The sequence below is a fragment of the Ambystoma mexicanum genome, chromosome 11 (genome assembly GCF_040938575.1).
Source record: "Ambystoma mexicanum isolate Mex_15411 chromosome 11, UKY_AmexF1_1, whole genome shotgun sequence".
Lineage (NCBI taxonomy): Eukaryota > Metazoa > Chordata > Amphibia > Caudata > Ambystomatidae > Ambystoma > Ambystoma mexicanum.
The window spans coordinates 203131525-203154321 of NC_090934.1; the positions used below are offsets into that span (position 1 = coordinate 203131525).

Sequence of the window (22797 nt, forward strand, 5' to 3'; positions counted from 1 at the left end):
CTTAGGCTAGTGTACTTCTGGATAGAGCAGTGTATACACCCACAAAGTGTGGATCATCTGTTTAAGACATGTCTAATGGCAGAGCATCCTAATCTTGGGGCCTGAATGGAATGAAAATACAGTAACTGGTGTCTGATACACTGTGTTTTTGATGGCCATAGGCTGGTGATGTTGTCACACTGGCATTGTGTACAGTAGTATTACCCTGTAGTTCTTGTCCGCTCATACTCGTGGCAGTCTTTCTCCCTCCTCTGGTCTCACTTTGGTTTAATTTTCTAGCTCTCTTCCCAGAACCAGGATTTGATGGAAAGGAACCTCCTCTTGCAGGAGCAACTAGGGCAGCAGAAAGATCGTGAATCTACGCCTCAAGACCAAGCAGCAAAGCTCCTCGCACAGCTGTACCGAGACCTGTTCTGGTGTTTGCAAGATCTACAGTCTGTGTGCAGTACCATCACTCAACGATCACAGGGAAAGGACCCCAACTTGTCCCTGCTTCTTGGCATACACTGTAAGTACTCTGAGCAGAATCTCGACTTAATTCTGCTTCTCCACGTATGCTTAGGTACACCTGGCAAGGTCTCAATTTTGCTTCTCATTGTTCCTTAAACAGGGCAAGGTGCTAGAATCGCCCCCCCCCCCCTTTTCTGTTTCGCTATTTGAGGTGCAAGGAGTCTTTTTCCTTGTACATAAAGAAAGGACCCCAAACCTTTGATTCTCTGCTGTACTCGTATGCCCCTCTTTCATGTGCCTGATAATCTGTTCTGTTACTTGATATTTGATTGTAATGGCTTCAAAGCTCTGTGGGGTGAATGGCCCTTTGGGAGACCATTTTTATTTATTTACATTTATATAGCGCACAATGGCCCTGGGGCATCGTGGCGCTGTTGCAGACAAGATTACTTATACAGATAAGTGGTTAGAGCAAAATTACATACAGTAAGGTGGCAAAGGGATATGCATGTTCTGTGGTAACAAAAGTGAATCATGACAAGCAGGGGAGCGAAGCAGGTGGCAATTGTACACATTTACACTTAATTGAACAGTTTGGTTTTCAGCATTTTGCGGAAGACGTAAGATTTTTCATTTCTGAATGCTGTGCGGGGGAGTTCCAATTTTTGGGGGCTAGGTGTTGAAAGCTTGAGCCTCCTGCTTTTTTTTCTTTTGAATGTAGATACATATAGTACATTAGAGAGATGAGCTCTGATGGGTCTGGTCGAGGTGTGGGTGGTGATTCTGTCGGAAAGGTAGGGAGGGGAATTGCAAGACCGCCATTTGTGTAATGGCCATGGATTTAAAGAGAATATGTTCTCTGATTGGCAGCCAGTGTGCATCTTTCCTTGCCTGTGAGATATGTTCCCTTTTGGGAATAGTCAGAGCTGCCCTGAGTGCATTATTTTTGGTAACTTGGAGCTTAATGTTTTTGGCGGAGGTGCCTAGGAAGAGAGGGCATTGCAGTAGTCCAAGAGTTTTTTCTGCTGAGGAAGCGGTGATAGTGGTATTATCAATTTTGAAGGTGCTATACTGGGGGGAGAGCTTGTTAAGAGTTTCTTTGGTGCCTACCACAAGGATCTCTGTTTTGTCTCCATTGAGACGCGAGGCTATTGGCAGGCATCCAAGTTTGGATGATTGTCTAGATTTTCGTTAGGGCTGCGTCGTCTTGTTTGTTGATACCGGATAGAGGGAGTAGGACGTGTCTCGTCGGCATAGTGTGTAAGCTATGTCACGGCTATCAAGATCATTGAAGAGGGGAAGGCTGAAAATGTTATACAGTGTAGGAGCGGTACATGAGCCTTGTGGGACTCCACAATGTATTGTGGTGGGAGAAGCACATGCAGTGTCCGAGAAGACTCATTAGTCTGCCTTTGAGAAAGGACTCGATCCAAGCTGTGGCTTGAGGGGAGAAGTGGGATTCATTTATTAGTTCCTTAACCAGAATTTCATGGTTGACTAGATCGAAAGCAGCTGACCGGTCTAGTAGCAGTGCCGGTTTGCCTTTGTCCATAATGTCACCCAGTTGTATTTTGAGATCCAGTAGGGCAGATTCTGTCCCATGACTTGGGCGGAAACCTGATTGTCTTTTCCTTAGGATTTTGTTTTCTTCCAGGAATTGCTGGATTTGCGTATAGGCCACTTTGTCCAGGATTTTGAGAAGGAATGGGACGGTGGTAATGGGCCTGTAATTGTTGGCAATTTCAGGGTCCGGTGAGGTTTTTTTTTTGAAGTGGGCGAACCCACGCTTCTTTCAGTTTGTCAGGCACTGTGTTAGTATTGAAAGAGGCATTAATGAAGGTTTTTAGAAAGGGTGCAAGGGTGCAAAGGTTTCAGCCCAGTCTTTGACTAGTTTAGCTGGGCAGGTATCACCTTTACAGTTTGATGGCCTGATTTTTTTGATGATATCTAGAACTTCAGATTCTGTGACTTCCCTGAAGAAGAAAGGTTTTATATTGTCTGCGATGAGTGTATTTTCTGAGGGGGGCAGCTAGGTTGATGTGGTTAGAGAGGTTTGTATGATCATGGATTTTCTTTTGTAGTAGCTCAGTTTTGTTTAGTAAGGCTGTTTGTACAGTATTACACCAGGCTTCGTCTTTGGTGATCATCTGGTGTTTAGTGGCTGGGGTAGAAAGCTCTTTGAAGATGGCAAAGAGTTCTTTGGTTTATAGGATGCATATTTGGCATTAGTTATGGCCTTCTTATATTGAGTGGCCAGAGTTTTGTAGGATGTTAGCGTGGATTCCTGTGGGGCCGCTATCCATTTACTTAAGGCTTTGCGTTTTTGGGTGCGGAGTACTTTAAGTTCTGCAGAGAACCAGGCGTTGGAGTGTTTTATTTTTTGGGCTTTGTTTTGCATGGGCGCTATACTGTCGACCGCGGAGGTCATGGTTGTGTTATAGATGTCTGCCAGTAGTGCTGGGTTGGATGATTTAGGGATGTTGAGTTAGTGGGTCTAAATGGGGGAGGATCCTTTCTTTGGTAAGGATCCTAGCACTTCTAGATGGAGCTGGTGGGATGGGGTTGGGCCTTTTGGGTGCATTGGCGCCTATTGGTAAGAAGTGAGCTGATGGTCAGACCAAGGGGTAGGAGTGTTAGAGCTGACGTATATATTGCAGTTGTGGTCAACTACCCAATCAAGGGTGCGCCCTTTGTAGTGAGTAGGTGTGAGGATTTTTTGTATGAAACCCAGCTCCTGTAGTGCTTGGGCCATGGCTTGGGAGGATCTGTCTTTCTGGTCATTAAGACCCAGATTGAGGTCACCTAGAACTATTTTGGTAGAGGTTTTTATGTTATCACCTAGGAGATGGATAAGGTTGTCATGGAAATCAGCTGCAGGACCTGGGGGGTCGGTAGACTAGGTGGATGCTGATGGTGGTGTTTGGTGATGTGGAGATCTTGACTGAGAGGGAGTCAATGTTTTCTCCGAGGTTGGAGGGGATTTGCCTTACCTCTAGGTAGTCTTGACTGAGGGCTAGTCCCCCACCTTTGGCTGTGTCTATCTTACCTGTATATAGTGTCCTTGTGAGAGGGAAGGACCAGCGGCTTTGTGGAGCCAGGTCTCAGTGACCACTAGGATGTCAAGGTCGTGGTTTGTGATTAAGTCATCGATTTCCATGGCATGTGCTAGCAGGGATCTGGCATTGATCAAGGCGCATTGCAGATTGGTGGGTGATTTGTCTACCCATATCTTACTTTATTTGGAGTGGGCAGGCAGGGGTGGTGGAGTCTTGGTTTTGTTGGCCTTCTGTGGAGTGGAGGCGGTTTGTGACATCATTTTGCAGAAGAGGCGAGAGCCTAGTCTTGCGTTTCTTAGAGTGAGAGGGCATGATATGAGTGGAGTGGGGAGAGGCATAGCGGATGATCCATTCTGCAGGGGAGAGGATATGTGTGGTGTTGGCAGAGTCAGGGTGTAGTGTCTCAAGGGGTGGTATGACTTGAAGGGCAGGGAGGAATGTAGTAGGGGTTATGGTGGAAGATGGTGGTAGGGTGGCTGGCATGGTGAAATTAGTTGCCTGCGATGTGAAGGGCATGGCTAGGGTATCCTTTTGTTTAGCAGGGGGTGAGGATGGCTGTGTCTAGAAATATAGAGCTGTGCAGTAGCTGGCTGCAGCAGGGGAGGCAGTTAGTGCTGGGCACTAGCAGTAGGACAGGCAATTAGTTTGCTAGTGGGTTTACCAGCGTGGATTCAATAACACATGGAGGGGTATGGGCTAGTAGACTTAGAATTCCGAGCAAGTGTGTTGCAGGTACGTTTGGGTGGATTCAGAGGCACTGAAAATGCAGAGGCAAATCGGCAGGCTAATTACAGGCAATGTAAAACCCTGGAGATGCACATTGAGTCAGTGGGCTGGTTCAGGTCAGTACAGAACACTAGGGATCCACATGGAATGCAGTAGACTGCTACAAATTGACAGAAAACACTGGCGATGCGCTGGAGATAGTGTTAATTGCCTTGAGTATAAAACATTAGAGATCAATATAGAATGCAGTGGGCTATTTTAGACCAGAATAAAGCACTATAGTTGTACAAGGCGTGCAGATGGTTGGTTAAAATCAGAATAAAACATTGGGGATGCACAACAGAAACAATGGCAAATTCAAATCAGTCAGGTACTAGGGTGTACATGGAGTGCAGAGGGCAACTTAAGTTACTACAGTGCTGGGGCAGCGGGGTGGACTAGTAGTAGGGAGCGGAGCATGGAAACGAAGGGGCAATGGATGGCGCAGGTTAAATGCAACAGTTTTGCCTTCGGCAGTGTCAGTTCGGCACTGGGCTAAGTAATAAGCAGTCAGTGCTGATAACCAGAAAGCAATGCAGGTTAGATGGAAGGCTATATAACATGCCGGTGTCATAGTTTTTAAAACATAGGCAACATGAAAATGGCAATAGGCATGCAAAGCAGTTTAGAGTAGGCAACAATAAATAAAAACATTGGGTTATGTAGAGAGCTGGTAATTTGCAATGAGTAACAAGTTAGTTTACGGGCTGAACAGTTAAGATGTCGTACGGCTGTTGGGTGACGGCGTATAGTCTCATGCAAGTGTACGATGCAGTCCTTGTGTTAACAGGTTGTGAGACGCTTAACAGTATATATTGTGTGGACGGGTCGCGGCATGGGATGACCAGTGCAGAAGTCAGAGGCCAGAAGGATCCTACCTTAGGAGGCACAAACGTAGAGGGGTGCCGAACCGAAAGTGTGCACCCGTGCGCTAAGAGGCGCAAACAGGGCCTTTTCTTTCACGGGCCTTCTCTTGAGCGCCCGGCGTCCGCCTACCGGCGGATGTCCAGCAGTAAATATCAAAGCCGTTGCTTAGCAACGCGTCTGTCTGCCATTTTGCGGATCGGCAGCAGATGTAACAGAGTGAAAAGAATGGGTAATAGCATCTGAGGTAGCTGATGCAGACCAGCGGATTTACAATCAAATCGTGGGCAGGGAGGGTCTTGTCTGAACAGACATTAAATAATTACATTGCATGCAAATAGTATTTATTTCAAGTGAAAGTGACTGATAGTCACCACTGCTGATAATTGAATAAAGTGATAATAGCCGTAGTATAAAGAGTGAACCAGTGTGGCGTGGATTGTTATGACTTCCTGACCGCTGCACCAGGATTTGCTGGGTTTTATAGGGCGCATACCAAAATGAGTCAGTCTTCCCCAAATGGAAGTGCATACAGTTGCAAGTTGTACTATACTTTTCATGCAGAACACCTTCACAATTAGTAAAAAGCAGTTGCATGCAAATTACATGCACATGTGTGAAACGCCCCAAAGATGAATTCTATGCATGTCCTCTAGTCAGGCTGCATTTGCAATTGTTTGTAAAGCGCTTATACACAAGTGAAGTCTTGCAAAGCACTTCAAGATGGGAAGGGAACAAGGGATTACAGTCATTCTTCGGCCTTGAAGATTCCGAATGATCAAAGAATAGCTAGCACACTAGGCCAGAGGCTTATCTACTAGGTTTGTGATAAAGAAGGGAGCAGGAGGTGGGGGGGGGCGGTACAGTACAATAAACTACAGTACTAGGCCTGGCTAGGGAAGGGAGACGGAGGGAGGACAGACAGACTTGCTAGGCCTAGTACATTCATGGTTGTACAAGTGCGCAGAGACGGGAAGTGTGGGGGAGGGGGACAAGTGCACCCATTCCAGCAGGGGCCAGGATGAAGTGCAGTGTGGTTACTCCTCTCATGGAGCATTATGCAGTAGTGCCAAGCAAAGTGTAGAGGCTCAGAGTTAAGTGCAGTACTGGCGGGGAGTATGGCACCTGTAGGGCTCTGAAGGTGCGCCAGGCGACCAGTCAGCTAGCTGAGCAGGTTGGGAAGAGAAGGGAGGGGAAGAAGCAAGGAGAGGTTAGCAGGGGAGAGGGAGAGAGGAGGAAGAGAAAAGGCAGGCCTTGTGGAGTTTCCAGAATTTAAGGAGGTCCGGTTCAAGACCGAGGGGCTGGGAGGCTTTTCCAGTGGGAGGCACCTGCAGAGATGAGTATTAAACTGCTCACCCACAGAGTTGGAGGAGTCGGAGCTGAGGCCTCTAGAAGGAGAGTATTTTGGAAGTGCGCTGTAGATAGTAGGGACCCCGACCCCAGAATTTGATCCTTGCAGCCACAGGGAGCCAGTGGACTGATATCTGTGCCGGAGACATGCGGTCCCTGGGCTAGAGACCAAGGATAAGTCTTGCGGTTCTGTTCTGGCTAAGTTGAAGAGGTCAGAGAGAAGAAGTTGGAAGATTGACAGACTGTTGCAGTAGTCCAGTCTGGAGAGCACCAGGGCTCCGGAGACTGTGCCTCTGGAGAAGGTGAGAAAAGGTAGAATACCTCTGAGGATGTGCAGCTGGTAGTGAGATACTTTTGGACATGTCCGAGATGTGAGAAAGAGAGAGTAGAGTCGAAGATGCCCCCCAGATTTTTTGCTTAATCAGTTGGTGGGGGCGCAGGACCAAGGGAGGCCGGCCAGAGTGGGAAATCGGGAGCGGGTGTCCCAATGGGGACGCTCTGTCTTGCTGGCATTAAGGCAGAGATCATTAGCAGTACACCAAGACTGAATTGCAGACAAACAGTCTGGAATGAGCGAGGAGGAGGAAGAGGCAGAGGGTAGCCTGAAAGAGCCGTCATCCGCATAACACTGCAAGTTGAAGGGGAAGGCAGACATCATGAGGGCAAAAGGGGCCATGTAGATGTTGAAAAACCAGGGCGATGGACACCACAAGTAGGGAAAGTGATAGTGGCGAGAAAGGTCCCATGTTCAACCTGGGAGGCCGGTCATAGGACGCAAGTCACGCCAGGGCCTCATCTGTGATGCCCAGGGTATCACAGAGACAGGACATCAAGATGTTGTGGTTTACTGTATCGAAAGCAGAGGAGAGGTCAAGGAGAATGAGGACCTAGGGAGAGTTAGTCCAGGTTTGCGAGCAGCTCTTCACGGGTCTTCAGAAGAGCTGTTTCCCTGACTCTAGATGCTCTAAAGCCAGACTGATGGTCATGGAGACAGCCAACAGATTCTGTGTGGAGGGTAAGCTGAGAGATGGCCAATTTCTCCAGGAGTTTACCCAGGAAAGGAGTAATGGAGATCGGGTGATAGTTTGCCAGAAAAGAAGTGTCGGCAGAGGGTTTTTTGGGCATTGGGTGCACAAGAGAATGCTTATGAGAAGTGGGGAAATCTCCAGTGGTAAAGGAGAGGTTGCCGAGGACTGCCAAGGTTGAAGCTAGAGTCAATGTTGTCCTTGATGGTTTTGGAGGGGGCAAGGGTCCTCCTGTTCGGAAGAGGGTTTCATAGACTTGACATGTCTCGAAACCTCCTCTGGTGTGATGGGTGAAGAGGGGGGACGTGGTGGGGGCGGCGGAAGAGGGCACAGAAGATGGTGCATGAGTGGGTGTGGAGGAGAGGGCAGGATGCGATGAAGTGTGCTGCCAAGGCCCCGTAAAGGGCCTGGGTGGGTGCAATATAGAATACTGCAGTAGGGTTGGCCAGCTCCTTACAGACTTTGAAGTTCAGTCGTGTTGGATGCCGCAGGGATGGCGGGGCTTGAATATGGACTCTTTTCTGAACCCGGATGCAGGGTCTATATTGCCTTTGCAAAAGACAGCAGGCCAGTTTATCAGAGGGTGCACCTGAAGATCCCCATTTCTGTTCTGCTGCCCTGCACTTGCGTTTAAGGTCAGCCAAATCGGAGTCGGACCAAGAGTTGCACTTTTTGGGAGGCTTCATTCTGACACTTATGGCTGTGGCCAGGATGCCGAGAGTATTGGCGATGGAACGTTGAGTTAGAGAGGGTTGTCGGGGGAGTCAGCCGCAGGAGTAGGATGGGAGTAGGTGGCGGCAAAGGCAGCCAATTACACTATTTTCATGGGTGAAAAGACCTTGTAGATGGGGTGCGGTGCAGGGTGTGCCGGTGTTAAAGGAGAGGACAGCTGCAAGTGAGAGGAGAGGAGAGAAGAGTGATCAGTCCATGAGAGATGGTAGTGAGAGGGATAGAGAGTGGGATGTCTGTGGAGATGAGAGCATCCAAGGTGTGGCCAGCCGTGTAAATCAGACCAGAGGGTAGAATGGAGAGGGAGAGGGAGTGCGAGTTGCATAGCTTGCGGAAAGCTCCTGAATCGGAGTTGAGATTGATGTTGAGATCCCCCAGCAAAAGGAGTTGGGAGGATGAGGTAAAGAGAGCAGATGCTAGGTCAGCCCATTCTGAGAGGAAGAGGGTGGCCTGGCCCAGCGGCCGATGGTGGCCAGAGTAAGAGAGGAGATGGGCGAGGGAGAGGCTGCAGACCCGGCGTTCGAAATAGGAATGGTACAAACCGGGATCCACTCTGGAAAGATCAGGGCAACTCCCCGTACTGGCCTGTTAAGCCTGGGTGCAGAGAGAAGTGTGTCGAAACTCGTAATAGAGCTGTCCTTAAACCAGGTCTCGGTCAGAGCAAGTAATATACAAATAAGGTTCCAAAGCTGCTAATTTCTTATTTTAAAATTGGATTCTTATTTAAATGTGTACCCAAAAAACAGATATCACTGAGTTAAATTGAATTTCCATGTATCAAAATGAATACAAAATAAATCTTAAAGACACAAACATGTTCCAAGGCTTCAAATTAAGGTTAGAAAATTCAAAGCAGTGCATACAAGACCAATTACAATGCAAAACGTACTCCATCTGGATCATTATTCTTTGAAAAGTGTGCAACCAGGTTATTTTTGTAAATTCACAATTTTACAACCAAATTGTTCTATTAGTTTCACATTTTAAGCTTTTTCTTTTAGCATGTCTGCCAAAGCAAGAACATCAAGGTCATGGTGTTGAAGGATTAAAGGAATTGGACGATATCGCAGTGCTTGAATTCAGAGCAAGAAGTGTGACAACGTGGAGCAGATTCCCATTTTTAAAGGACATGCAGGGGGCGAGGGGTGCAGGGGACTGAGGTCCCACATGTAACGGTTGCAGGCGCCAAAGAGGGGCAAGAGAAAGCGGAGGGGCCGAAGGGAGTGCAGGCATGGGAGACGGGCCAGTGATACTTTGCGATTGCCCCAGTGAAGGAGGGACCTCAGAGGGCAAGGGAGACCCAGATGCGCCAGCAGTGGGAGGCAAGGAGGCCAAGGTGTGCTTAGCAGGCAAGGGAGCCAGGGAAACCATAGGTGCAGTTTGCAATGGTGCCAGTGAGTAGGAAGGTGGAAGGCTGATAAGGCTAGGGAGCAGCCTATCAAAAAGGAGGTTGGGTTGAGGCCCTTGTACCAAGACGGTACCACCACGATAGACCTTTATGGTGACCCTGGAGGTCGGGGAGGAGTCGAGAAGGACCTCCCATCGGGTGCCACCTTTGAAGTGTGAGGAAGAGTAGGGAGGGAGCAGAGAAACCATATGAAAAGTCCACAGGTCGGGAGAAGGAACGACAAAGACTATGGCTGTGAGTGTCTCTGGTGGAAGCACTGAGGTGTGGGCGATAGGAAGGCCTGGGTTGGAGGCAAGTGCCCTTCAGTTTCTTCCTGCCTGATTTGGTAAGCAGTGAAGGGTATGAGATAAACAGTTGGTGAAGATAGGAGAGCTGGAGAGCACCATGAAGAGGGGGGCACAGAGCATATATACTTAACCAGGCGGAGCAGCTGAGGCACATGGGAGGGAGTTAATAGGTAGGCGCACGTGAACAAGGAAGCTCAATAGGAATGGGAAGAACCGGTGAGAGCTAAAGGTGGGGGGTGCAAGGGAGTAAGTAGGCTTTTAACTAGCAGAACTAGACAAATGTGGGATGGGAGCACACCTATATTCGATTTATTTATTTATTTATTTATTTTTTATTTATTTTTTTTAAACGAATGGTCCAATCATTGCATGAGGGAAAACACACCTAAAAGCACAGCAGTACAGGAGTGAAGGCAGTGTGGTAGGAGCTCCAGGAGGAAGGAATCACTTTGAGGTAGATTGTCCCATATGGGAACATAAGACAACCAAGCGAGTGCAATGAAATGCCCTGAGGGAGGAGGGTAGTGTCCAAGAGAGATGTAGCCGGCCACTGAGCAACAGTCGACCCTCAAGTGATGGCAGGAGGGATGCCACAGTCCAGGAGTGCTAGAATGTAATGCCCAGCATATTCTAGGTCTTTGCCAGCAGTAGTAAGTAGTGTGGCCCATGCCCAGACAGAGCCTTTAATAGTGGGCCTTCGTTGTCTGGGGGAGGGGTTTGGGGGGTTCCCCATTAGTCACGATGTGAAGTAGAGTGGCAAAGTGGAAAATTATTAGAGCGCATATTCACTGCGCTCGCATTGAAGTTAAATAAAATGACGAGCCCCCACTGGGCTTACCACTCCGCAAGGCCTGGTTGAATGTGCAGGAAGAGAATTACCAAATCTAATAACTGGTATTAAACACACATACCTACATCTGATATGCACAAAACAAGGCAATAAAACAAGTTTTAGTGTGGTGCTTCTGGCCAGGGTCACTGTGGTAGTGAGTATTCGATATAACATTTTCTGAATGAATTACCACCTGAAGTGAACGCTTGATAAATGGGCTTAGTGTAGCGATCGTTGCGATGAATGTGTAGTTTTCAGTGTGTTGACCAGAAATGCAAGTAATCAAAAGGAGTGAGACCCTTCTCAGTCGGCAGAAATTTTACGCAAGCAGTTATTGGGCTAGTCGTATTCTGTCAAGTCATGTTATGGATGCATTATGGCTTTCAGGTGTGCTTGTGTTCTAGTAGTTGTGGGGGCTACTTACAAGATAATCCTATTTTATTTACACCTGCTAATGGCTGGTGGGGGATTATGGTAAAGCCGAACCTACTGACTGAGGTTGTGGAGCAAGGCATTGGCAGTGTGCAGAATGAGTATTTGGGATGCAAAAGGAGAGCTTGACAAAAGAATGGTCCCCTCCTCAAACCATAAGTTTGGTTGTAGGCGCAAAAGATAAAACGAGTGGTTCCCTTGTGTATGGTGAATTGATTAAAACACTGGAATGCAGCATGCAAGAATTCATTTAGAGTGTAGGTTGGAAAATGGTGCCTGGCAGGCAAGTTAGGCCAAAGTAGGCATCTCGGCACTAAGGACATCAGTGAGGGCAACTGTCCATTATGAGGCCCATAAACTGAGGCCGTCTGCTACCTTAAGCACAGGAATTACTGCACGCCCTAAGTGTATTGAAGCGATGCCCAAATGAGCAGGAGAGCACACACATTATCGTTTACTCCCTAAGCCTTAAACTACGAATGGCCAGGTTCTGTAGACAGGATATCTAGAGGGAGCTATGGGAAAACTTAAATGAGGCTGGCGTTTGATCTGTGGATCCACTGGGAGCAAGACTCTGGACTGGACTTTCTGGAATTTCTTGAGGGGGGCTACTAGGAGCGTTCAGGAGATGCTAATGGTCTAATGGTGGTGTGGCAGGTTAGATTCCTCTTGGGCTGCGGTGGGGGCACTCTGGGAGTTAATGTGCCTTGCCTAGAATAGTTTTTTTATAACGTGCTTAATAACGGAGACCGGTTTCTAAACATGAGACCGGGATTCGAACTTGTGTTGTTATGTGTGGTCTTGCTTCCAAGACAAACGCGTTGCCTCTGAGTGAACCTCCCTACCCTACCCTGCTCAACTAATTAATAATCAAGCCTTGACCACTCTTCTGAACCAGAGCTGCAGGTATCTTGTTGTCTTAAAGGAATGGATCGCCCAAAAAATTTTATTTCAAAAATAGATAGGCAACATAAAAAAAGATTGGCATTTTTTTTTTTTTTGAAGTCCCTATGTAAAATTTTGAGCAATTCAAGCTCAAAAATTGAAAAAGCAAGCACATGGGTGCATCCATTTTGTGAAATGGCTGCCCGCCTGTGCTGGCTTTTGCGGCACTAATGAAGAAAAAGCCAGCCAGCTGTAGTAAACAAAAGCTACCACTGGGTGGCTTTTCCTTCATTGGTGCCTGGACTCGGAGGACGCGGACCGGAGACTACAGGCAGAAAAGCTGCAGCTGCATCTTGGTAAGTGCTTTTTTTTTTTTTTTTAAAAAGTAGGCACTAGCTGCGTTTTTTTTCTAAGTTTTCCGGGCTGGAGGAGCCCGGAAAACTTAGAAATAAAACCGCAGCTTTAAAAACATTGTATTTATGTTTGCGGTCGTTTTTGAAGCGACCGCAAACATAAATACACTGTTATTGTGTTTGAAAACGCTGTTTTTCTTTCTAAGTTTCTCAGGCTCCTCCGAGCCTGAGAAACTTAGAAAGAAAAACTGCAGCGTTTTCAAACACAACCGCGTTGTGTTTCTGCCTAAATCTGCTTTCCCATTTGGGGCTTTAGGGCTCCCTACGGGGAGCCCTAGCGCCCCAAATGGGAAAGCAGATTTAGGCAGAAACACTGCAGCATTTAGCATTGCGGAAAACCGCGTAGTGTTTCTGCCTAAATCTGCTTTCCCATTTTCCCAAATGGGAAAGCAGATCTAGGCAGAAACACAACGCGGTTGTGTTTGAAAACGCTGCAGTTTTTCTTTCTAAGTTTCTCAGGCTCGGAGGAGCCTGAGAAACTTACAAAGAAAAACAGCGTTTTCAAACACAATAACAGTGTATTTATGTTTGGGGCTCTAGGGCTCCCCACAGGGAGCCCTAAAGCCCCAAATGGCAAAGCACATTTAGGCAGAAACACAGCGGCATGTAAACACAACCGTGTTGTGTTTCTGCCTGCTTTTGCTTTCACTTTGGGTCTCCGGTGCTCTCCTGGGGGAGCACCGGAGACCCAAAGTGATAGCCACGGCAGGCAGAAACACAATGCGGTTGTGTTTGAAAACGCTGCGGTTTTTCTTTCTAAGTTTCTCAGGCTCCTCCAAGCCGGAGGAGCCTGAGAAACTTGGAAAGAAAAACCGCAACGTTTTCAAACACAATAACGTTGTATTTATGTTTGCGGTCGCTTCAAAAGCTACCTCAAACATAAATGCAATGTTTTTAAAGCTGCGGTTTCCTCCAGCCCGGAAAACTTAGAAAAAAAAATGCAGCTAGGGTTTATTTTTATTAAAAAATAGCACTTACCGAGATGCAGCTGCAGCTTTTATGCCTGTAGTCTCTGGTCCCCGTCCTCCGCGTACAGCACCAATGAAGGAAAAGCCACCCAGTGGTAGCTTTTGTTTACTATAGCTGGCTGGCTTTTCCTTCATTAGTGCGGCAAAAGCCAAAGCGAGCACAGTGGCGGGCAACCATTTCACAAAATGGATGCCGCCATGTGCTATCTTTAAGCTTGAATTGCTCAATTTTACATACGGACTTCGAAGAAAAAAAGCCAATCGTTTTTTTTTTATATTGCCTATCTATTTTTGAAATAAACATTTTTGGGCAAACCATTCCTTTAAGATATTAGCAGTGTCATCTTCAGTTCAGAATGGCTGTAGAGTCTGTTTCTGCAGGTATGCAGTGGGATCTGTGGCCTTTTTTCCTTAACTGAGTGCTAATGTGTATTTTTGGGACCGTTGCTTTACTGCGCTTGACTGCCTTGTACAAAGCGACAAGACATTGCAAATAAGATTCTCCACCAGTAAATCATTATGAAATCAACACGTCTATCTAGCTGGCTGACTTCTAGTTTTCCCTAATGAACACCTCTACAACCATACATAAACATTGGATACATGGGTAGTTTGAATTATGCAAGCCTGAAAGAACCACTGTTGCTTCAAAGCTGGAGACTTCCTAATTCTCCATCATGCACCCTAGTGGCAATTTGTTTCTGACCTTTTGCAGAAACGTTTTGTCAAGAGATGTCTGATGGACTTGAAGACGGGCAGGTCATTTGGCTTGCCCCTCTGCAGGAGACGGCAGAGGCTGAGTGGGAAGAGACTTCTATCCCTTACAAAGAGGCTTTCTCTCACTGATGACATCCCCTTCATGGTTATACAAAAGAGGGTGACTTTGAAGATGAATATTATAATTTCAGCCCATAGACTGGAAATCTCCTTTGAGATTGAGGTGCTGCAACCAAGGGAGTTATCCAGACTCATTGGTACCATATTTGCTGGAACCCATTATGGAAACTTGTTGAGCGCTCGTGAATCCTTTGGACAAGCGGAGGTGGAACAAAGTACAGGGGCCCCAGATTCCAGATTTCTGTCCAAGACCCTCTCGCAGATTCCCTGATTGTCATGGTAGCCAGGGGAACAGCTTCTGTGTTGTCATCTTCCCCTGCCCCACCAGAAAAGATCCTGCAGGTTATATCACACTACTAGGGAAATGTGGAATCCTTGCCTGCAGTTAGGTGCCAAGATGTATTAGCACTACTAAAGGGAGGTTCTGCTGCATACAACACAGGTCATTAATACTCTTAAGGATGTCGTGTATATTCTACAAATGTGTGTGACTGCGTTGCTTTCAGATGCTCTTCCTGGCCATATCTTACAGATCTTAAGATGAACTCTCCTTGGAGAAATATTCTCTGGAGTGTAAGGAATTGCCATGTGGCAAGAATGTAGGAGCCCTGCCGGTTTTGAATAGTTAATTAAATGAGGGCAATTCCATTTCAGGAAGGATATCTGCTGATCGGATTTCCTTTGGATAAGCTCCATGCCAAAAGCATAGTGTACACCTGTCAGTAGTTTGATCTGTGCCACTGGGGAGTAGGTGCTGCAGAGCAGGTTCAGAGGTCACAGGTGCCTATTTGACAGCTGCAGTGACATCCAAATCTCTGCAGCGCAGGGGCTGCATTTAAGATATGCATCCTAGTTCCAAAAACGACATGACTGGGATTGTTGTCCTGGTGGAAAGTAAACTGTAAATGTAAGCTAAATTTGCGTTGGAGTATAGTGGCCAGCATCTGTTATCCAAGCCATGTCAATTTGATATCGCACGTCAGCCCTGTGAGCCCAGTTCAGCTGTGGGAGGGTTATGTGCATTTCTCCAGCATGGATTCACATGCTCATGAATATTCCCCGTCGTCAGGCTGGGAATCCTCGGTAAAGGAAAAATCAGTATCAGTTTCGTTTCTGATCGGTCTTTCGTAGTAGTAACCAATCACTGATCTCTGCGTCAGTGACCACAGCCAATGACTGCCTTCTCCCTAAGCCCCGCCTCTGGCAGCCATCTTCAGATTTTTACCGCACGTTCCTGTGTTGGATCCTTGTGCTATTGCTCTCGAGCTGTAGTGCGTTTTCGCTCTTTTTCATAGGAAAATTCTCTTTTTTTCGGTCAAAAGAGCCTCAAGCTCCACCGTTTCTTTATCCGATCAACGGGGACCCGTGTCGGATTCCTCTACGCCCCTCGGGGATGAAGATTTCGTCGAGCCACGCTTTTGGAGGACTCAAAGTTTCTCAGGCCCATCTTGGTCATGACCCAGGAGAAGGGAAGCTCGACGTCCGGGAAGCTGTTCAGGGTCTGCCCTGGAGGCCAGCTTCAGAATGTCTTTAAGGAGGACGAACACTCCCTTTGCCTCTACTGCCTGCATGAGGAGAAGACGCACGTGGAGAAGGACTGTGCGTTTTGCGGCAATATGTCGGAGCGGACCATGAAGGACCGCCATCTGCGTCTCGCCAACTGGCTGGAAGGGAAGTCCGAGCGGTCTTCTAAGACCTTTTGAGGGCGCCCCGGCGACAGGGGTCCAACAGAAGGCCAAGCACCGCGAGTTCGCTGGCACCGGGAGCGCCGAACGGTCAGGCTCTACGGCTGCCAGGCAGGGCGCATCCTCCCCGGCGCCATCAACCACGAGCCAACGCACTGGCTCGGGTAAGAGGAAGGCCGAGCACCCGGCAAAGCTCCTGGAGAGACCCCGGTCGAGCGCGAAGGCCCCATCGGAGGGGGAGCGAGGCGGTGACCCTCCCCCCAAGGAGAAGGCGGTGAGCGCACCTAAGGTGGTGAAAGCCTTGATCCACCCTGCCAAGGCCTCTATCGAGACAGTCGCGGCGGCCCTGGCTCAGCCTGTGGAGGCTCCACCAGTGGAGGCGACTTCGGGGCTCAGTCTCCCTGCCACCGCGGAGGGAGTCCTCTTTCAAGCCCATCGACAGGACCCCCGTGAAACCTCCGACGGCGAAGAAAAAGGGGGGGGCAGGAGGTCGTCGTGGATTCGGCCTCAACCTCTGAAGAGGAGCTGATCGAAGTCTTAAGCCACGGCATTGGCGTGGAAAAAGACCAGCCTGTCGGGAGGGATCCCGATGTAGGAGACGACGAGAACGTCGAGGGTGCCGACGAGGCTCCTGATCGCCTGTCGGAATCCCCTCAACCAGTGCCGCAAGACAACTCTGCGGCCATTTTGTTGGCTATACAGTCCTTATGCTCGGAGATGAGGACGAGATTGCTGTTACCACCAACGGAGGAACCGCTCCCGACGGGGGACCCTGAGCCAGGCCCTTCTGAGAAGGATTCATCCTCCACCTCCTTTTCAACCATCGCGCCCTGCTCAGCCCTCCTCCCCGTCCACGACCCGTGGGGATGATACGGGGACGGACACAGCCGCGACAGGTACAGGCAACAAGGTTTACGACGAGGATCTTCCGTCGTCACCGCCTCCCCGCCCAACGAGATTGGATCGTTTCATGCCATGATCGCCAGGGCATCCGAGCTTTTCCAGCTCTGCCCGGAAGAAAAGAAGGAAGGTTTCCTTTATCAACGGCGCGAGACAAAGAGGAAGACGGTCCTCGCTGTACCTCTACTGGATGATATCTGGGATGAGGGTCTCGCCCTCCTCAAGAACCCATCCACAACGCCTGCGAGAAGGGATCGGTACGAGAAGTACTGGGTCCCGGACGCGGCCCCCTTGTGCCTTCGGGGACAACCGACCACGGACTCGGTCGTCTCCGCGGCGGCCAGGAAGAAAGCGGGGGCGGGGCTTTGGCTTCTACGTCGACCTCCCCACCGGACGGCGAGGGAAAGAAATTGGACACGATGGGACGCAGAGTCATCTCATCGGCAGCGACGATTAAGGCTGCCAACGCCTTAGCCATCGTAGCCCGCTATGACAGGGAGTTGTGGTACAAGATCACCCCCCCCACCCCCTGCTGGACTTCCTACCGGACGACAAGAGGGCGGAGGCCCTAGAGATCTTGCAGGAAGGAGAAGTGGCGTCGGACCACGCCATTACGATAGCGGCGGACATCGCTGACACTGGTTTTCGCCAGTTGGGCAACGGCATGTGCCTTAGACGGCGTGGATGGCTCAAGGCAACGGACTTCCGGCAGGACGTGCAGACCAGAGTTTTGGACATGCCATTCGACGGGAGCAACCTGTTTGGCAAAACAGTGGACGATTCCCTACAAGCCATCAAGACGGACACGGAGACGGCCCGGGCTCTTGGTGTTCTCCAGCAACGACGGCCGCCCTTTCGGAGCGCCAGAGGCAACCAGGGGGCCTCCAAAGGTTCCGGCGGCGGATATTCCACCTACCGTCACAGGAAGCCTACAGGGGACGAGTCAAGTCGGGCGGAGCCCGCCGTCGTCGCCAGGGAGGACAAGGCTGCAAAGCCTCGTCGAAGCAGGACTGAACCGGCCGTGGGGTCGGGCCCCCACAGAAGCATCCCGGTGGGAGGCCGGCTGGCGAACTACGTCAGGGTGTGGGAGTCCATCTTCACTGACCGTTGGGTGCTGGACGCCCTGGGCCAGGGTCACGCGCTCGGGTTTCGAAAGAAGTGCCCGCGCGTCGTTGTCCACCCCCACCTCCGTGGCCAGGAAGGAACATCACGTCCCTCAACTTCTCTTGGAGGTAAAGGCGATGCACAAGAAAGGCGCCATCGAGCTTGTCCCAAAAAGGCTTCGGGGCTCCGGAGTTTACTCAAGATACTTCCTCGTGAAGAAGACCGGAGGATGGCGTCCCATCCTGGACCTACGACGACTGAACAAATTCATCAAGGCACAGACGTTCCGGATGGTCACCCTCCAGCACGTCCTGGGTCAGCTGGAGGAGGGTGATTTCCTGTCGTCGTTGGATTTGGAGGATGCCTACTTCCATATCCCCATCCTAAAGGGACAGCGAAAGTTTCTCAGATTCGTGGTCCAAAGGCGTCACTACCAGTTCAGAGCCCTTCCCTTCGGATTGAGGTCGGCACCCAGGGTGTTCACCAAGTGCCTCGCACCGGTGGCGGCACGACTGCGCCTGGAGGGGATCCACGTCTACCCCTACCTGGACGACTGGGTCATCCGAGCAAAGACAAAGGAGCTTGCCGCAGAGCACACGGCGAGGACTGTCCAACTACTCACGGACCTGGGATTCTCCATAAACTACGCCAAGTCCCACCTGGTGCCCGCGCAAGACGCACGGTTTCTGGGAGCGAAGCTCGACACAGTGGAGCTTCTGGCCTCTCCGTCGGAGGAAAGGACGAGGGCCATCTTGGGCAAGGTGCAGCGGATGCTGGTTGCGGACGCGGCCAGGGTGAGGTCCATCAAGTCCCTCCTCGGAATGATGTCTTCTTGCATTTATCTCATCCGCCTGTGCAGGCTTCAGATGCGCCTGTTACAGGAGTTCCTGGACGCTCGCTGGATCCAGACGACGGGCAGCTTCGAGGACAGGATCACACTCGACGAGAGCTTCCGACGAGCGATCCGGTGGTGGGGCACCCGCGCGCATCTGACGACGGGCATGGACTTCCAGACCCCGGGCCACCAGAAGAGTGACCACGGATGCCTCCCTGGAAGGTTGAGGAGCACACACCGAAAAGCTGCACGCGAGGGGCCTTTGGCTGCCGACGGAGAAGTCCCTCCATATCAATGTCCTGGAACTCCGTGCAGTGTTTTGGGCCCTCAGGTCCTTTCTTCCGTCCCTCAAGGGCAAGGTGGTGAGGATCTTCACCGACAACACCACCACCATGTTCTACATCAGGAAGCAGGGCGGTACCAGATCCCCAGCCCTGTCCAAGGAGGCGCAGGATCTGTGGCATTGGGCCATCGCCCAAGGGATGTTTCTGGTGCCGTTTCATCTGGCAGGAATAAAAAACACCATCGCCGACTCGCTCAGCAGAGAGCTGCGCTCGTGCCACGAGTGGGAACTATGACAGGATCTAGTGGACCGCCTCTTCCGACGGTGGGGCACACCCCAGATCGATGTGTTCGCGACGGCGACGAACTCCAAGTGCCGGAGGTTCGCCAGCAGGTTTCCCCAGCCGAGGAGCATGGGCGATGCTTTCTCATTCCCCTGGGAGGGCCTGTTCCTATATGCGTTCCCTCCATTGCCGCTGCTGATCCGGCTCATCAACCAGCTCAAGAGGTCACGGTGCAGGATGATCCTCGTCGCACCTGCGTGGCCGAGGCAGATATGGTTCCCGGACCTTCTGGACTTGTCAGCGTCCCCGTCAATCAAGCTGCCAGTGGACGCGGATCTTCTCTCCAGGGAAGGAGGCGCAATCCTCCATCACGACCCGAAGTCGCTGAACTTGCAGGCCTGGCTCCTGCAGCGTTAGAGTTTGGAGGTTACGACATACCGGCCGACTGCAGAGAGGTTCTTGCAAAGGCCAGGGCGTCCTCAACTCTTAAATGCTACGGACACAAATGGAAGAGGTTCTCTGTCTGGTGCCACGCACAGAAGATTAACCCTCTACGGATTACGGCTCCTCAAGTACTGCCGTACCTGCTGACGCTGGCCAAGGCTGGACTGGCTCACGCTTCCATCAAGATTCATCTTGCTGCGATCTCCCAATACACCAGAACCACGGGACGGACATCTTTGTGGTCTCATCGTCTGGTGAAAGAATTCATGAAGGGACTGTTCAGATCGTTCCCGCCGGTGAAGGCTCCGGCCCCGGCATGGGAGCTCAATGTGGTGCTGACCAAGCTCATGTGACCTCCTTTCGAGCCTCTGCACTCAGCTCCGTTGAAGTTCTTGTCGTGGAAAACGGCGTTTCTTGTGGCCATCACCTCCGCACGACGGGTGGGAGAGATCCAGGCCCTTTCCTGCAAGCCCCCGTACTTGACTTTTCACGACACAAGGGTAGTGCTCAGGACACACCCCTCCTTCATGCCCAAGGTGCCGTCGGACTTGCTCCTCAACAAACCCTTGGTGTTGCCTGTTTTCTTCCCGTCGCCTTCGTCGCCGGCTGAAAGGACTTTGCACTCGCTGGATGTGGCTAGAGCGCTGAAGTTCTACGTGGACCGCACAAAGAGTTTTCGGAAGACGTCACAACGTTTTGTGAACTTTGGACCTGTCAATCAGGGGAAGGCTCTCTCGAAGGCTTTGATTTCCAGATGGCTCTCCGGCTGTATCATGTACTGTCATTGGTTGGCAAACCGACCGCTGCCTGGCCGTCCGAGAGCCCATTCCACCAGGGCGATCGCAGCTACCACGGCGTTCCTATCTGGTGTGCCCTTGCTGGACATCTGCAGGGCTGCTACGTGGAGGTCGACGCACACCTTCACAAAATTCTACTGCGTCGATCGGGATTCCAGGAAGGAGTCCAGGGTCGGCCAAGCAGTGCTGCGCAACCTGTTCGCCTAAGGTGAGCCTGATGAGGAGGTAAGAATTGCTTAATGTTGAGTTTTGGATGTAATGCTTAATGTTGAGCCTTTGCCACCTCCCGTGGTTGTGCATGTGTGTACTGCTATGTATTCTTTTATTCATGAGCATGTGAATCCATGCCAGACCCCATGCTGGAGAAGGAACAAGTTACTTACCTGTAGCTGTTGTTCTCCAACATGGCTCTGGCATGGATTCACATGCGAACCCTCCCGCCTACCCCTCTGCGGCTCTTCACTTGGTCATACTGCCACTTCACGTGCTACCAAATCTGAAGATGGCTGCCAGAGGCGGGGCTTAGGGAGATGGCAGTCATTGGCTGTGGTCAGTATGACGCAGAGATCAGTGATTGGTTACTACTACGAAAGACAGATCAGAAACAAAACTGATACTGATTTTTCTTTACCGAGGATTCCCAGCCTGACGACGGGGAATATTCATGAGCATGTGAATCCATGCCAGACCCATGCTGGAGAACAACAGTTACAGGTAAGTAACTTGTTCCTACTCTCGGACGGGCTGTCATGCTGCATCCAATTAGACTGCTGTCTTGAGGGTTGCCTCTTTGTTCCTTTTGTGAGGGTAGGTAACTTGCTTCACTGGAAGACAACCACTCCACAGGAATCCAAGGGCACGCACATCCTCAAGGTGTAACCTCACACCAAGGTGCTGCATATCAAAAGGCCTTTGATTCTACTGAGAAGGGCAGGGTCGTGGTTAGTGTAGACATATGGAACTCTTTACACCTGGAGAGAGGCCCCACCCACCCAATCTTGTCTCTTTCCTTCCTGTCCCCTCCGCTTACTGTAGCACAAAACACTTTGGGTATGTCAGAAGGCAAAGGCCAACTGATGCAAGGGCAGGGATTGGTCCTTTAACGCAGGCTTGCTTTAGTCCAATCGCACAAGGGATTTTGCCTTTAAAAGAAGGGGTCACTCACCATTTCTTGAAGATTTGAAGTCCAGAGATTATTCAAAGGTTTTGTTCGACCCTGTTGGTAGAGCAGTCCTATCCAAGTACTACAGTTATGAGGTAAAGGCAGGTGTTCCAAGGCCGAGGCATGCTCTGTCCCCTAACCAGCCCCATGGACCATTGGGGTGAACTGCTGCTGGAACAAGACCTGCATCTTTGGCAGCCACATCACTGCCTACGACCTCCACTGTGTTTTAGGATCCCTTCAGGTGTGTGCCAGCCTCCCCCAGGGTCTGAAAGACAGAGAAAAGGACCCATCTTGTCCTTGAGACCCTGGAATGTGGATCGCAGCACCTGAATATCAATATCGTGATTGAACTTCTGGAAGCCATGATTTAAGTGCATTTGACACAGATCGAACACCAGGATCCTCTGGAGCTGCCTTTGGCCCTCGCTCGTCTTTGAACTGCTGTCCCACACATTCAAACCATTTCGACAACCACACTAATTGAAAGCATGTTGTTGCCTCGACTCGAACAGTACTGCAGCAAATGCACTGCTTCCAAACTCCCAGCTCGTTCATTGCTGCATGAGTCGCTGATCAAACTGACCCCTGTGTTCATCCCAAAGTACATCCTTTGGGCCCTCTGATCGAAACAACTCGTCTGGTATCCTGCCATCAGCCAGTTCACTGTCTAACCTAGACCACTGAACCTGGTGACCTCCATGATCTGCAGCACTCTAGTGGAGCTTCAACCCTGCTTCAACATCTGCTTGCCGCTGGCACCACAACTGCTGTATCGTCAAACCACCGAACAGCTCTGAGAAGCCTGGTTCACATTTGTCAAATCGGCAAGACATTGTAAAAGGTATTATTGCCCGACAACTGCCCCATGGCCCATTGTGAGCCCTAGAGACTGGCTAGGTTACATTAACCCATTTTTGCAACTCAAGAACATATCCTTTTTGAATCTAGTGGTTTTTATTGCCAGCTCTCCCCGTCTCACACCCATAGTGCTGCATATTAA

The 22797-nt window shown here is 50.1% G+C and overlaps 1 protein-coding gene across 3 annotated transcripts in view; it reads left to right on the forward strand.

Annotated features, from left to right (window-relative positions):
* Positions 1-22797, forward strand: part of CEP85 (centrosomal protein 85) — a 509807-nt gene that overhangs the window by 444272 nt on the left and 42738 nt on the right. For 2 of the 3 annotated variants that reach the window (XM_069622843.1, XM_069622842.1), the window contains one exon: positions 280-508. In XM_069622843.1, coding sequence (XP_069478944.1) covers positions 280-508 — 229 coding nt within the window. The remainder of the gene's footprint in view (positions 1-279; positions 509-22797) is intronic. The other variant, XM_069622844.1, reaches the window with a different exon arrangement.